The sequence below is a fragment of the Bidens hawaiensis genome, unplaced genomic scaffold (genome assembly GCF_021521415.1).
Source record: "Bidens hawaiensis isolate Kalapana, Puna unplaced genomic scaffold, B.hawaiensis_p1.1 tig00010744_1, whole genome shotgun sequence".
Lineage (NCBI taxonomy): Eukaryota > Viridiplantae > Streptophyta > Magnoliopsida > Asterales > Asteraceae > Bidens > Bidens hawaiensis.
Genome location: NW_027491824.1, coordinates 480982 through 494769, shown reverse-complemented (window position 1 = coordinate 494769; position 13788 = coordinate 480982). Strand labels below are relative to the sequence as shown.

The 13788-nt window shown below is 34.6% G+C and overlaps 1 protein-coding gene across 1 annotated transcript; it reads right to left on the bottom strand.

Annotated features, from left to right (window-relative positions):
- Positions 1–9235: 9235 nt before the first annotated feature.
- On the bottom strand, positions 9236–11519 carry LOC143536176 (putative UPF0481 protein At3g02645). Its single transcript, XM_077030225.1, has 2 exons — positions 10606–11519; positions 9236–10189 (listed from the first exon to the last, which is right to left on the bottom strand). The coding sequence occupies exons 1-2, from the start codon at positions 11438–11440 to the stop codon at positions 9288–9290; spliced, it is 1737 nt and encodes a 578-aa protein (XP_076886340.1). The 5' UTR covers positions 11441–11519; the 3' UTR covers positions 9236–9287.
- Between the last annotated feature and the right edge of the window lie 2269 nt (positions 11520–13788).

The following is a 13788-nucleotide window of genomic DNA, read 5'->3' as shown; positions in this document are numbered from 1 at the left end:
TTCCATAACATATTAACACCAACACTTGATCTCTAATAGGCCATTGGCTATTGTTTGAGTAGCAATGTTGCCTTTCCCTACACGTGTCTCAATGTTATAATATTTCATTATATTCTTGTGTGCATATGCAAGTATGCAACTGTACTATTCTACACGATCCTTTATTACTTTGCAAAACTTAAACTAGTCATGTTATTTGACATTTTGACTTATAAACTTGGAAACAACATTGATAGCATACACAATCTCTTGACAAGTTAAAAAAACATACACCGATAGCATACACTAATGGCATGTTTTTTTGACTTATCGAGATTGTGTATGCCACTAGTGCCATTTCCAAGTTTATGTGGAAATCTACCAACCCAAATTTTAGTCAAGTGTATTTTTGGATATATTTGCGGGATTAGTTGTTGTGGTTTGATGGTTCGACGATCTTCTGGTTTTCATGCTTGTAATAACGCAAACCCGACAGGATGGTCGGCACTCTATCACTGGATATCCATGTTTCTTGGACAGTGTTGAAGCTCCAAGAAAACAACGTGCACACTTAATAAACTACTAAGGTTTGGTATAACGCCTTAGCGTGCGCATACTTCTCGTAACTTCATTGGGCTATGCATTTGCTTTATGAGTTACACCTATCTCTTCCTCATCCACTTACCTTTTTTGTGTGTGACAATACTAGGGCCACATAATTCACATTTAATTTGGTGTTTAATCATACAAAAGATCTAAAGATTGATTTGCACATTGTCTGAGATATGACCTAGCTTATCTCAGATTCTCAAAGTTAGTTACGTCTTCCACTCGGTTTTAACACACTTCGGTTCTAGCAGTTTCACGCGGATGTAAACATTTATATTGCAGGGGCATGCTAGAAATATTAATCATAATAGTTGCTCAAATCAAAGTAGTCTGTGAGGGTAGTTTTTATAAGTACATAGATAAGTTTCTTAGTTATTTCTCTAAAAATAGGTTATGCTGTTTTGTTACTTATGTAATGAAAAGTCCCAAGAACAAGATTCTCTAAAATATTGAAACAATATAATTCCAGTATATGTGGATATACAGCTGCAACAAAATAAATTTTCAATTATTAATAACTAAAAATTCTAAAGTAGAGATCCATTAAGATAAGGTTCGGTCATGAAACCAATCCACCCTAGAGGGAAGATATACAGTCCACTTAAATTAAAGGTAAATCCAATATATAAAATTTGTCTTTATATTAAAATGTCATGATAGTTTAATTGATTGCATATATAAAAATGACAAAAGACAAAAGACGATAATAACGATAAACCAATCTTTTGCGCTAGAAGTTCAAAACTCAACGTTGATGGCCTTTGTATTTAACCATGCATTCTGAAACGAGTGACAAAAACAATTCTTAGCCCACATGTTTAACTTATGAGGTTTGGTTCAAGCCAACTGACATAAGTGCCATATTAAGTTTGCACCTCTCAATTTCGATCCTTTTATGTGTTAGTCGTTTTCTTGAAAAACATTGGCCGGTTAATAAACATATTGACCAAGGAAATTATCAAAATAAACAATTAATTAATTTTGGACTTTCTAAAAATAGGTCATATCCAAGAAAACCTTAAGCTGACCAAGATTTCTTATAAAATAGTTAGATTTGTGCTTTTAAGAAATAATCTCAAATAAATATAAAACTCAATAGGAGGTTGATACCTCAACTTGTTCAACATAGAAGTGCAATAAATATACCATAGGCAGCTAAAGAGGTCAGGATTTTGTGTACCTGAAAAGTTGGTAATACCAATATCCTATATTCGGGACGTAGGGGTGTTCACGAACTAAGTCGAACTAAACACATGCTTGCTCATATTTAGTTTGGTTCGAAAGCGAGCCGAACTGAGCGGATTCAATTTTATGAAACGAGCAATATTTTTATGCTTGAACCTGGTTTTGTTTGAAACCGAGCGGCTTGGTTTCGTTCAGACTTTTTAATTTTAAATTCTAAAAGTAAAAAATGTCTTTAATTCAAGATTTTCAACTTCAAAATGTCTAAACTTCCAACCCTAAAATGTCTAAAACTCAAATTTAACAAGAGAACATATATAAAACGAGCAGCTAGAGTTTACAATTAAACATTAAAGTCAACACAAAAGAGAAAAATTTCAAAAATTTTAAAAAATACTTTATATATATATATATATATATATATATATTTATATATATATATAGATATTGGGTCATTTCAGAAGTGTTTCTTATAGCGAGAAATGTGAGAAATGAATCCGACCAATCACATATTTTCTTTTTCTTTTATTATTTAATTGATGTTAAGGGTATAACAGTAAAAGTTGTTTATTTTTATTTATGGTATGACCTAATCTTCGTGGAAGTTACAAATAATTGTTTTTATTATTTTTTTTGATCAAGTCGTACATTATTATTATTATTATTATTATTATTATTATCTAACTAAAATTGCATTCTTTTTATCCATAATTATTTCTTTAAATTTTGAGTTTATACCCATTTCTGATCAAACATCTCTAATCGACCCACATATAATTAGATTTATTTGTTACACAATTCATCTTTTCTTATTTGTATTTTCTAAGGAATTCATTATTTATAATAATTCAAAAAACATTAAAAATCTTTTTCTACTTTATCTATAATTCAAGCATGTGAGATTTTCGAATTAACAAAATCAACCATTAATTTAAATCGATTCTCAAACCTACATTGTTCTAGTTTTCATTTACTGTGTGTGGTTTATGAACGCCATCTTTTATAAAAGATGCTTCGGTAATTCAATACACCAACCAGAAGTGTACTTTACTACACAACTGGGTACGATATATCCTCCTTCACATGCTATAAAATTTGAAATTAACTAGACTACAAACATTAAAAATACATCATGTTTCACCAAAAAAAACTTAAAACATTGTAGATCAGTCACATTACAACAAAAATCAAGAGTTCAAACTTTTCCGAATTATATGAATGGGCCGTAAACACTTAACCAATTACTTTAGCATAAACAAAACACTAAGGTTCAAATATGTGTTAAAACCCACCAAACAAGTATGAAATTTCCTAATTGTATTTTAATCAACCTAACATTCATTCCTGACCAAGAACCTTTATGCTATTGGCTCTTTCCGTGTGTCTGTCTAATAGAAGAATCTTGGTTGCGAACCTCCACGAAGTTGAATTTTTTTGTGTTCAGTGTGCGTTTAATTTTTTTCCCTTTATCATAGTCTCTCCTCTTTTGTCTAGATAGTTACGTCCAATTGTCTTTCATTCTGTTTTAAAATCAAAACAAAACAAAACAAAAAAAGTAAAAAACATAAAAAGTTAATATACACAGTTTGCATAATGGTAGTTTTAAATATCAAACATCATCAAAACATATATACAATACCTTACTAAGTCATATGCCTACTCAGCCCGTAATATATACATTCTTTTCAATATGTTCAAACTATTTAACAGCTTCCTGCACATATAATATATATCTTCAACATACAACGATAACCCATACGCATGCTCTAAAATTTACCAACATAATAACCCATACACAGCCGACACTGTAATAACAACCCATACTCAAGTTCTAAGATATACCTACATAAATCAAATAAAAGTCTACACAAGTTCTATATTTTAACAACAACCCATACACCATAACAATAACCAGTACACAATAACCAATAACCCATACTTCTTAAAAACAACATATTTCTAGTTGCAATTACCCAACCTACACAAAAAATAGAACCCCTTCACATCTTTTACAATACCACAATAACATGCAACAAACTTTCTTTAATCAAACCAAACACTATATTAATAACCCATATACATCCTCTAATCAAATACATACATAAATTCATATATCTATAGGCATACAACCTACACAAGTTCCATACACAATTATTCGGACACCCCTTACACAATATTCCTACTAGTACATTGTATAATTCAATCATATGGCTAAAAATTAGCATCTATTATAACACATACACAGCACCAAACCTCATACACATGTATTGTAAGTTTCATCATAACATCCAAACCAATGTAAGTATATACATAACTTAACTATATACAATCACAATTCACAAAAGGTACCAAGAAAAGTAAAGTTATAACCTAATATCATGCAAATATTTTCCTTAGCCAACATACACCAATCCTACACAATAACAAGAACCGATACACATCTTCATAAGAATACATACATAAATCTTATTAAGTTTGCAAAATTCTACATTATAAAGGTAACCCATACACAGTTTCAATAACCCACCTACATTGTAATAATAATAACTCATACACGTGCCCTAAAAAGTACCTATATAAATCATATAAAGCCTACAAAAGTTCTATATCTTTACAACAAACCATATACCATACAATAACCCATACGCAATAACCAATAACACATACATATTAACAATAGCACATTTCCAGTTGCAATTACTAAACCTACACTATAAACAAAACCTACACAACTTTGTTAATTGTTAACTAGTGCCTACACTAAGTTATTATTACCATTCCTAGTATCCTACACATCAAGTTTCATTCATTTCAACATACACCAATGTACATATAACATACAAAGTTCCATAACACTACTAACCAACTTACCCTACACAACTATCCTGGTTGCCCTACACCGTTCACCGCAAAACAAAAAAAAATATTAGCACCAATAAAGATACCAACACTTCTCTACCATAACAAGATCCCCTGCCAAATAGCAACATACCATATACGATTACCAAACAACATCATACACAACCTACACCGCTATTATACAACGTACATAACACATACTTTAATCAAATTAACAAAAACGTTGTAACTATACTTTGCAACTTGACATTATTCGCCTACACACCATAACTCACCTACACAAAATAAAAAATCAAAACTTCTTTTAACAAATTTACTGCTAACGTACACAACACTACACCCAAAAAACACTAAACAATCAGCATAATATTAAACTTACTATGGGACATCGTGATAGACCGAATTTGTGAGTGACCTGCAAATTTAAATCACAATCACTAATTAAATTGTTGGTGTAATCAACAAAATGTACAGACAATAATGGCATTTTAAGACCTTATACATAATGCGCATTCCGTGTACGGATTAACAAACAGACAACACTACCAGATCTTTCATTAATACTAACCAACCACAAAACATACGCATTCATAGGGGTGTACACGGACCTGACCGAACCGGACGAGAGCATGTCCGTGTCCGTCCGTTAAGCTTTTGACGGACAAACAGACGGTTCACGAACACTCTACCGAACGAAAATTCATGTTCGTGTCCGTCCATTAAGAAATTGAGTTTGTCCATTCGTGTACGGATTAACAAACAGACAATAATGGGCAAACGGACACTAATGGATATTAATGGACAAACAAACATGTGAACATTAATGGACAATGAACACTAATGGACAAATATAAACGGTTGCATATTGACACCAAGCATATATCTAAACAACTTCACATACAAATTAGGAATTACACCATATAACATCCAAATATACTTAACACTTAATATATTAACATAAAGTGGATCACTAATAGTCCGTGAATTGGCTACTGATGTCTCAACTCTTAAAGTATTTGTTCTTAACTCATACACAGCATAAGTTTTTAAAGTATTTGTTCTTAATAGTCCGTGACTAACAGAATCTTAACGCCGTTAATTTCAGGTCGCAGGGAAAACGTTTTTGGCTGGAAAATTGAAATTTGTTGCCGGAAAACACCACCTAAACACTACAACCACTGCCAATTGACTCACCGCTAACCAACTACCACCACTTGAGCACTATCAACCAATTCCAATGATGGTTCTAAGGTTTCCATCGACCTTAATAATTGGGGCTTTTACTAGAAAAAGGTTCCTAAAGGCCCGATACGAAGATACCAAGATGTTTGGGACGAAAATGTTGAGTTTTCGGGAAAAAAATTGAGTTTTCCGGCCAAAACCGTTTTTCCGGCGACCTGAAACTAACGACGTTAGGATTCTGTTAGTCATGAACCGTTAGAAACAAATACTTTAAAAGTTGGGACCATTAGTAGCCAATTCATTAGTTGGGATCAGCAGTGATTAAACTCAATTTCTTAATGGACGGACACTAATGGATATTAATGGACAAACAAACATGTGAACATTAATGGACAATGAACACTAATGGACAAATATAAACGGTTGCATATTGACACCAAGCATATATCTAAACAACTTCACATACAAATTAGGAATTACACCATATAACATCCAAATATACTTAACACTTAATATATTAACATAAAGTGGATCACTATAATATAAGAGACATCAAACATGTGTAGTAATATAAAAGTGTTATTAATAACACTAGAAATTCTGCAGTTAAATTACAATACTGGATAGATATAAACACTAACGATACCTGACGGACATTACCGGACGTAATCGGACGAACGTTACCGGACGTTCACGAACACTATCGAACAGACTTGGCCCTTGTCCGTGTTCGTCCGTTAAGCTTACCGAACGAAATTTTTGTGTCCATGTCCGGTTCGTTTATTAAACGGACGAACATAAACGAACTTCTTGCCGAACGGACGCCCGGACGTCCGCCGGACATCCGGTTCGCTTACAGCCCTACGCATTCATATACTTTGATACTGCACTAACACAAGGCATCCTTACGAGACATGTCAACGTACGGAAAGTTCGAATCATACACCATATTGAAGGTTTAATGTAGCATCAACTATTTACAGTACACCACATATATTACCTGCTACATCCAACTACATGCTTTCAATCTTTGTAAAATCAAAACAAACCTATTGTCGAGAAGGTTTTCACTTTACATTTTACTAACTACCTATATTTATTGCCTAAGGTACGGTCAATGTAGCATGTGCAAAAACCCCCAATTAAGATTCAAAACACAAAGCTACACAGCCAAGATAAACAAAAGCTTATTATACATACACAAACAGAATCCACAAACTACAAAATACTCTGTTTTTTGTGTTTTTGTGTTGGGAATTATAATGAACTACATGTAAATTATCGGAGTTTGTGCATTATTACTTTACATTCTACCTTGATCCTACAATACGTCAATACACCACCAATTTAACTACATACCTTTAATTTCTTGCCCATGGACCGACCATTGTAGCAAACGAGAAAACCCTAAAATTGAGCTTCAGAACATACCGATACACATGCGCTACAATCGATTGCTTCTTATACATATACAAATAGAATCAAAAACACTTTAAACTCGTCGATTTTGTGTTTCAATTTCAAAGGTTCGTACGGATTTCATGCGAGGTTTTAGGTTGGGCGGTTAAGGAGTGAAGGCAGGGATTGCAGATGTTACACATTATAAGGCTACACAACATTGACGAGTTTGCCCTTTTAATTAAAAAACAATTGTCCAAAAGTTTAGATTATTTACAAAAAAGCCACTATGTATCTTAAACCATTGATCTGTGTAATGAACGGTTGAGATTCACTTCTCGCACTTCTCGCACTTCTCGCATGAACCGTCCCATGTATATATATATGTATATAATAAAAAATCATTCAAGCAAAAACGAACCAAACAGAATTGAGCGAGGCTTTGCTTGTGTTTGGTTTGTTTTTAAACCGGACCGAGCTGAACGGCTCATTTCCAAACCGGGCCGAAATCAAACGAGCATTTTTCAAACAATTTTCGAGCGAGCGACGAAAAGTTTGGATAGCCCTAAGTCGGGTAAGGTAACATGTGAGATGATGGTAGATGGCACATTAGTTTTTTGGGCTATTCCATGACAACTAGAATGCTGTCTTTTCGGTACGAGTAAGAGCTTATTTGTTAACCTTCAATCGGATCTTTCTGATTTGATTATTTTTTAATTAAACTCAATGTCACTGATATCAAGAACGAACTGGGTGAACATGATTATTTTGAGACTTTTCCTAAATTTTATTTGGCACGATAAGCCTTGAAAGAAGGTTGCGTCCATTAAAATCTTAATAAAATATGTACAATTGTTAATGTGTGAGCTAAATTTAGCCTATCATTTTCAGCCGTTTATTTTGATAAGAACTAAAAGTTAAATGTTCATTGTAAAATTTTCTGCCAACCATGTCCATTTAGTCAATTTTGAATTTCCTTTAATACATGGTATGTTTGGTAAAGAGCTTTTAGAAACTTCAAGATTTTAATAAAAAATTCATACTTAATAAAAATATTTGTTTGGTTGAAATAGCTTCAAGCTTTTATTGAAAAAGCTTCGTATTTGAACGCTAGTATTGGTAGCGTTTGAGAAAAAGCTAGCTAGAAGCTTTTACATTTGAATTTACAAGTTTGATACTTGAACTTATATAAACTTTTGTTAATTTATATAATAGTTACACATTCAATTCTTATTCAAAACTAACTACCCCACGACTTTTTTAGGAGCCATAACTTTTTCACACGTTAATAATTTTTTAAACAAATTACACCATAAAAACAAGCATTTTATTCTCTTTAATTTGAGTATGATATTGTTATACTTCTTTAACTTTAAAAATTTAACATACTACGTGATTATCGGTTATGATCGATAACAAGTCAAGTCAGGTTAGCTCGCGTCATGTGTAAGACCAAATTAGAAGTCGAGTCAGATGAACTTGAGTCATGTGTAAAACCAAATTAGGGTCAGAACGAGTCAATACTAAAAGGGTTAAAATAGTTCGATTCGTGTCGGTACGCTTTTGAGTCGAAAGGGGTCAGGTCAGAACATGTTTCCGATTAGAATATTGCATGTTCAGAAAGGGATTCATATCAATATAGGTTGGTTTAAAAAATTATCTATTTGAAATTAATGTATATTTTAGCTTTGTTTCATGATTTTCGCCATCAGTTACACGCTACTACCTTTCCATGAGGTTATGTATGCACTGTCATCTAGGAATCATGTACCGACACTAATTATGCTATTAAATTTTAGGTTGTGCGCCCATTTCGCCGTACCACGCAGGCACCCAGCTAATTTTATTAAAAACTTATGCTACTCTGCCAAACACCTAAATATATTTAAAAAGCTACAGCTAACAGCTACCAGCTTCCAGCCTTCAGCTTACAGCCAACAGCTTACAGCTAACCGCCAGCAGCAATCACATAAAAGTTTTGAGTTACGAAATTACAAATAACAATCAAGTCCACATGGTTAAAAAAAAACTATCAAAGGTGTTAAATATAATGAAACACACAGAGACACATATTACACTCACTCGCCCCCTTCAGATCCAGGAAATTCGGGAAGATGACTTAACGCTCGAGAGCAGCTATAAACCGTGCAGAGCGCTTGAACCGTTGACAAGAACAACATAAACAAAGCAGCTAACAACGTTAAAATCTTCCATGATGCAAACACATATCTCTTCAAGTACCTTGATGTTTTCACTTTCCATGTTTGCTCATACATGTGATTCACATCCGCAATCACTTTGTCCATCTTCGCCACTTTCGTTAGTTTCACAGATTTACTCATTCCGTTCCATACATCCGCAACCTCTTTGTCGCTTTTCAAACGGTTCACAACTATACCTCTTTCCCGCAAAAACTTTGCATCTTCTTCCGTGTCGATTATCCCATTCATTAACTCGGTGTAACGAGCCACCACCAAGGGTCCTGCTGCAACACATGCTTCGTAGGCTACAAGGTTTCTTAAATAAACGTCGGTGTTCACATCTAGTGAGACCACAGGGAGGTAAAGTGTACATGTTTTAGCGTTGAAACTAATATCGAAAATTCCACCATTAACTGGTGAGAAAAGGATTCCGGCGTTGGCCATCTCGGTGACTGACGGGATTGTGATCTCTTCGATTGTTGGGGTTTTTGAATCGCCACTTTCGTCCTTGGACTCGGGACCTTCACCACGAAAGTTGTGAAACATGTTCTCCATGGGTCCTTTCAGGAGTTTTAGTATTGGAATGTTGGATATGATTTTCCATGGAAATTTCATCATCAATGCAACCGGCCTTCTGAATATTATTTTCTTGAATATCCTTACCATACCCGCGTTTGATTTGGTTAGGATTTTCCAGATAAAGTTCATGAACCGTCTAAGATCGCTAGGTTTTGAAAAAGACTTTTCTTCATCCCCTTCATCGGCTTCTTCTGTGATACCTGTTAGAGAGAATACATACATTAGTTAGGGTTGGTCCAGTATACCACAAAAACATTTTTGTGTAGAGAATGCAATGGTTGTTGGCCACCTTAGTTTTCTAACCTTGGAGGTTGTAGATTTTCTTATCAGGGCTCCAGTGGGTCGTACATAGTGTTTTGTTTTTTTAGTATTGATTTTGCTATTCTAAAAGGGTTATAACACATTTTATTGTCCATTTATATATCACTTTATTATAAACTAAAGTTTTGTACTTTTAAAATATGAGTGTTTTGTGATTTGATAGCTAACTCTTTTAGAAGCTTTTGAGTTTTCTTACCGTGGATGATAAAGGATAATTAAAATAAATAACTTAATCAAATCATATAATATATATTCTATCTGTATTCATATATCAATTAGTTCTTTCTAATAGTACCTTCATACTCAATCTCAACCGCCACCGAAATGCCAAGTTCTTTATTATTTGGCACGGTCATGTGGTATAGAAAATCAAGAAGATGATCACATTCATCAATATCAACATCAGCTAAAGCTTGTTCCGTAAAAGGAGTAAGCTCTTGGTATAGCCCCATGAGCATCGACTTCAATTTCTCTGCGGGTGACTTAATATCACTTTCCCTGCGCTGCTGATGCTCCATCATCGTTTTGATTAAAAACAACGGGATCTGATTCTCCACCATCACCAAATCCCGAAGAATCGCCACATGCGACAACTTCTTTCCCGTAACATCCACCAAATGAGACATCGAGGACGTTATTCTCTTGAGCACCCGACCTTCTCGTTTCATTGAATACACGACTAGAAACTCGAGTAAAAACGCCATGTCAACCGCCATCATCCACATGAGTGCGTCACCCGACATGTCTAGAAACTTGTGGTAACAAGCACGGATTCTAGCCTCCTCACGAATCTTCATTGTCTCGACAATACGTTCGAATCTAACGTTCATGAATGTTTGGAGTCTTCTGGCGGCTGCGAGCTTGTACCTTTGCATGTCGTAGACTTCCGCACGCCAATGGTGGAATGGGCCTAATGCGACTTGTTGTGGGATGTAGGATTTGGGGTCAGTGGCTAGAAGTACTTTTGGGACGGTGAAGATACAAACGGGGATTTTGTTTAGTTCTTCATCTTCTTGTTCAATGATCGATTTACGCACGCTTTCGACCCATTTGTTTTCGTCGACATCCACCTTGGAGTTCATGGCGATGGAGTTGAATGTTGAAGATAAGGATGGTGTTGCTCTAGCCATACATACATATACATGTATATATACACACACACTAGGAGAGTGATTGGTAAATAAAAACGTGATTTTTGTGCTGGGAATCTTGATTATAAAAATAAAAGAAAATAAGTTAGTTTGTCTGGTATGGTGTTGCTCTAGCCATACATACCATTTGGTGGTGTGATAAACACTAGTTATTAATTATCTTCCAACATGTTTGAATTTTGTTTTTATGATTTTTTCACTTTTTCTGGCATAAACTTTTGATACAGATTACGAGCATAACCACAGTTACCACATGATATGTGTTACGGACACCTATTCACTAATTGGTGTTTTAATAAATAGTTAACAGTAAATTTACAAACCAAAAAAAGCACACAAACACTAAGCAAACTACAAACAAAAAGAAACCCAATTTTAACTTTTATGCTTGTGTACTTGAAAGCTAGACACCTCCATTGCCCCAATCTGATGTCCCTTGTCAAGAAGCATTAGCGCTCCCGGATTATTAGCTAAGGCGCTAAAATGTTTCCCTTGTTCCTTTGTGCTTCCTTTATCGAGTAACCAAATGGCGTGTCCACTTTTTAAGAGAATAGACAGTGAAGACAATTATCATGTTTTAACGTTACAACAAAACAAACTAAATTGTTACTAGTTGTATAGGTTAATCCTGAAATCAAACAAAAAAATCTTTCAATAACTGTGCAAATGTTCACATTTTGATCTAAAAGTCAGATTGCATCTGATTAATTTTAGCGATTGAAGTAGATTATGTTTGGATTGCTCTTCTCGATCTGGTAATTTGACAACTGATGTTAATGGTGCAAGCACAAATTGTGCTAAAGTATATATCCAATTAATTATGTGAAGTCTCAAGTGTCACGTCATGTTGGTTAACGGGTCACTCAGGTGGGTTAGATTACATAACTGGTTTGTTCAAACCGGTCAAAAATGGGTTGGTGAGATAAGGCAAGAAGTCTGGAGGACAGTTTCATTGCCACTGTGAAAAGAAATATGTTAACAGTTACATAAACTTATTTGAACTTCTAATTATTACAAATTGAGTTTCATTCAAATACAAACATGAAGATTGCACATAGGTCAGAATCTGCATAGTGGGTCACGCAAAAATGTATACGCGTATACAAAACATGCTACTTCTAAGAGATTAAGTTCACATTATTTTCTTCAATTCTACACAAGATTGTCGTGCTTTTGGACGAGTGTTCACCGACGTTGGCTTAGGTGAGAGTTTTTCACAAATCGAAAGGTGAGTGTATCCTGATGTGATGAATTTAGCCGGTGGCTCATTTAAAAGATTTATTGGCCGTTAAAAAAACAAAAGGAAATTAATAGATTTAAATGAGTAGGACTAAATGGATAATTATTATTGTCTTGATCCCGTTTGTTTTGCTTATTAAGTAGCTTAAATGTAAGTTAGAGAGGAAGGGGCATCCAAATGGGTAAGTTTTATGGCTTCCAAACCACATGGCAATACCACCCCATCCCATATGGGTAAGGTGCATGGCTTCATTCCATGGCAAACCTTTGCCACACAAAATTGATTCATTATTGACCATTGAATAATTAAAATGAATAAATAAAGTTCTAGGGTACTTGTGGGTAGGTGATGCCTGTAAGTTTGTGATTTGTGAGTATTTGAGGGTTGAAATGAGGTGGCGGTACATGATTGACCAATGCATGAGTAATACCCATGAGTGCCCCTTCCACTCTTAGAATTGAAGGGTGTGCCATCACAATTGACATGTACGGTGTACTGCTTGTGATATGCTCATGCTGAAAGAACAGACGGGTTCGTCTTCACTAAAAGTTGAAAAGAAAAAATGACTTAAGCAAGATGGACTAAACTATAATTGGGCTTGGACTAATGGAGAGCAGCCCACACCAAAAGTCCATGGCACATACAACAAACGAGAATTAAAGAAAAGGGGTAACAAGTTTTTTTGACGGTTGTGCTCGGTGTGTCGCAAAAGGAGAGGAGCGCACGACAAGAGGTTGGAGACGCAATTGGAGACAGTTGGCTCTAATGCGAGCCAATCAAGAACACTCAAAGTTTTTCATGATGTTGATGCGCGGCTAAACCACCCGTAATCTTCATCGGATGTAGGGTTTGTAATATGAACAATTATATTTATAGTTTTTCTGGATTAATCTCCCAATATAGTTAATCAGTTGAGTGGATCAAGCTCTAAACAAATAAACGGAAAATAACAAGACATTTTACTTCAATATATTTTCTTCATTCCAAATATTTAACGACGACATGCCTTTATAGGTTTACAAAAAACCATAAAAACCTTTAACTACTAACCCACTAATGTTAACTACCTATCAAACAGGGCCGGCCC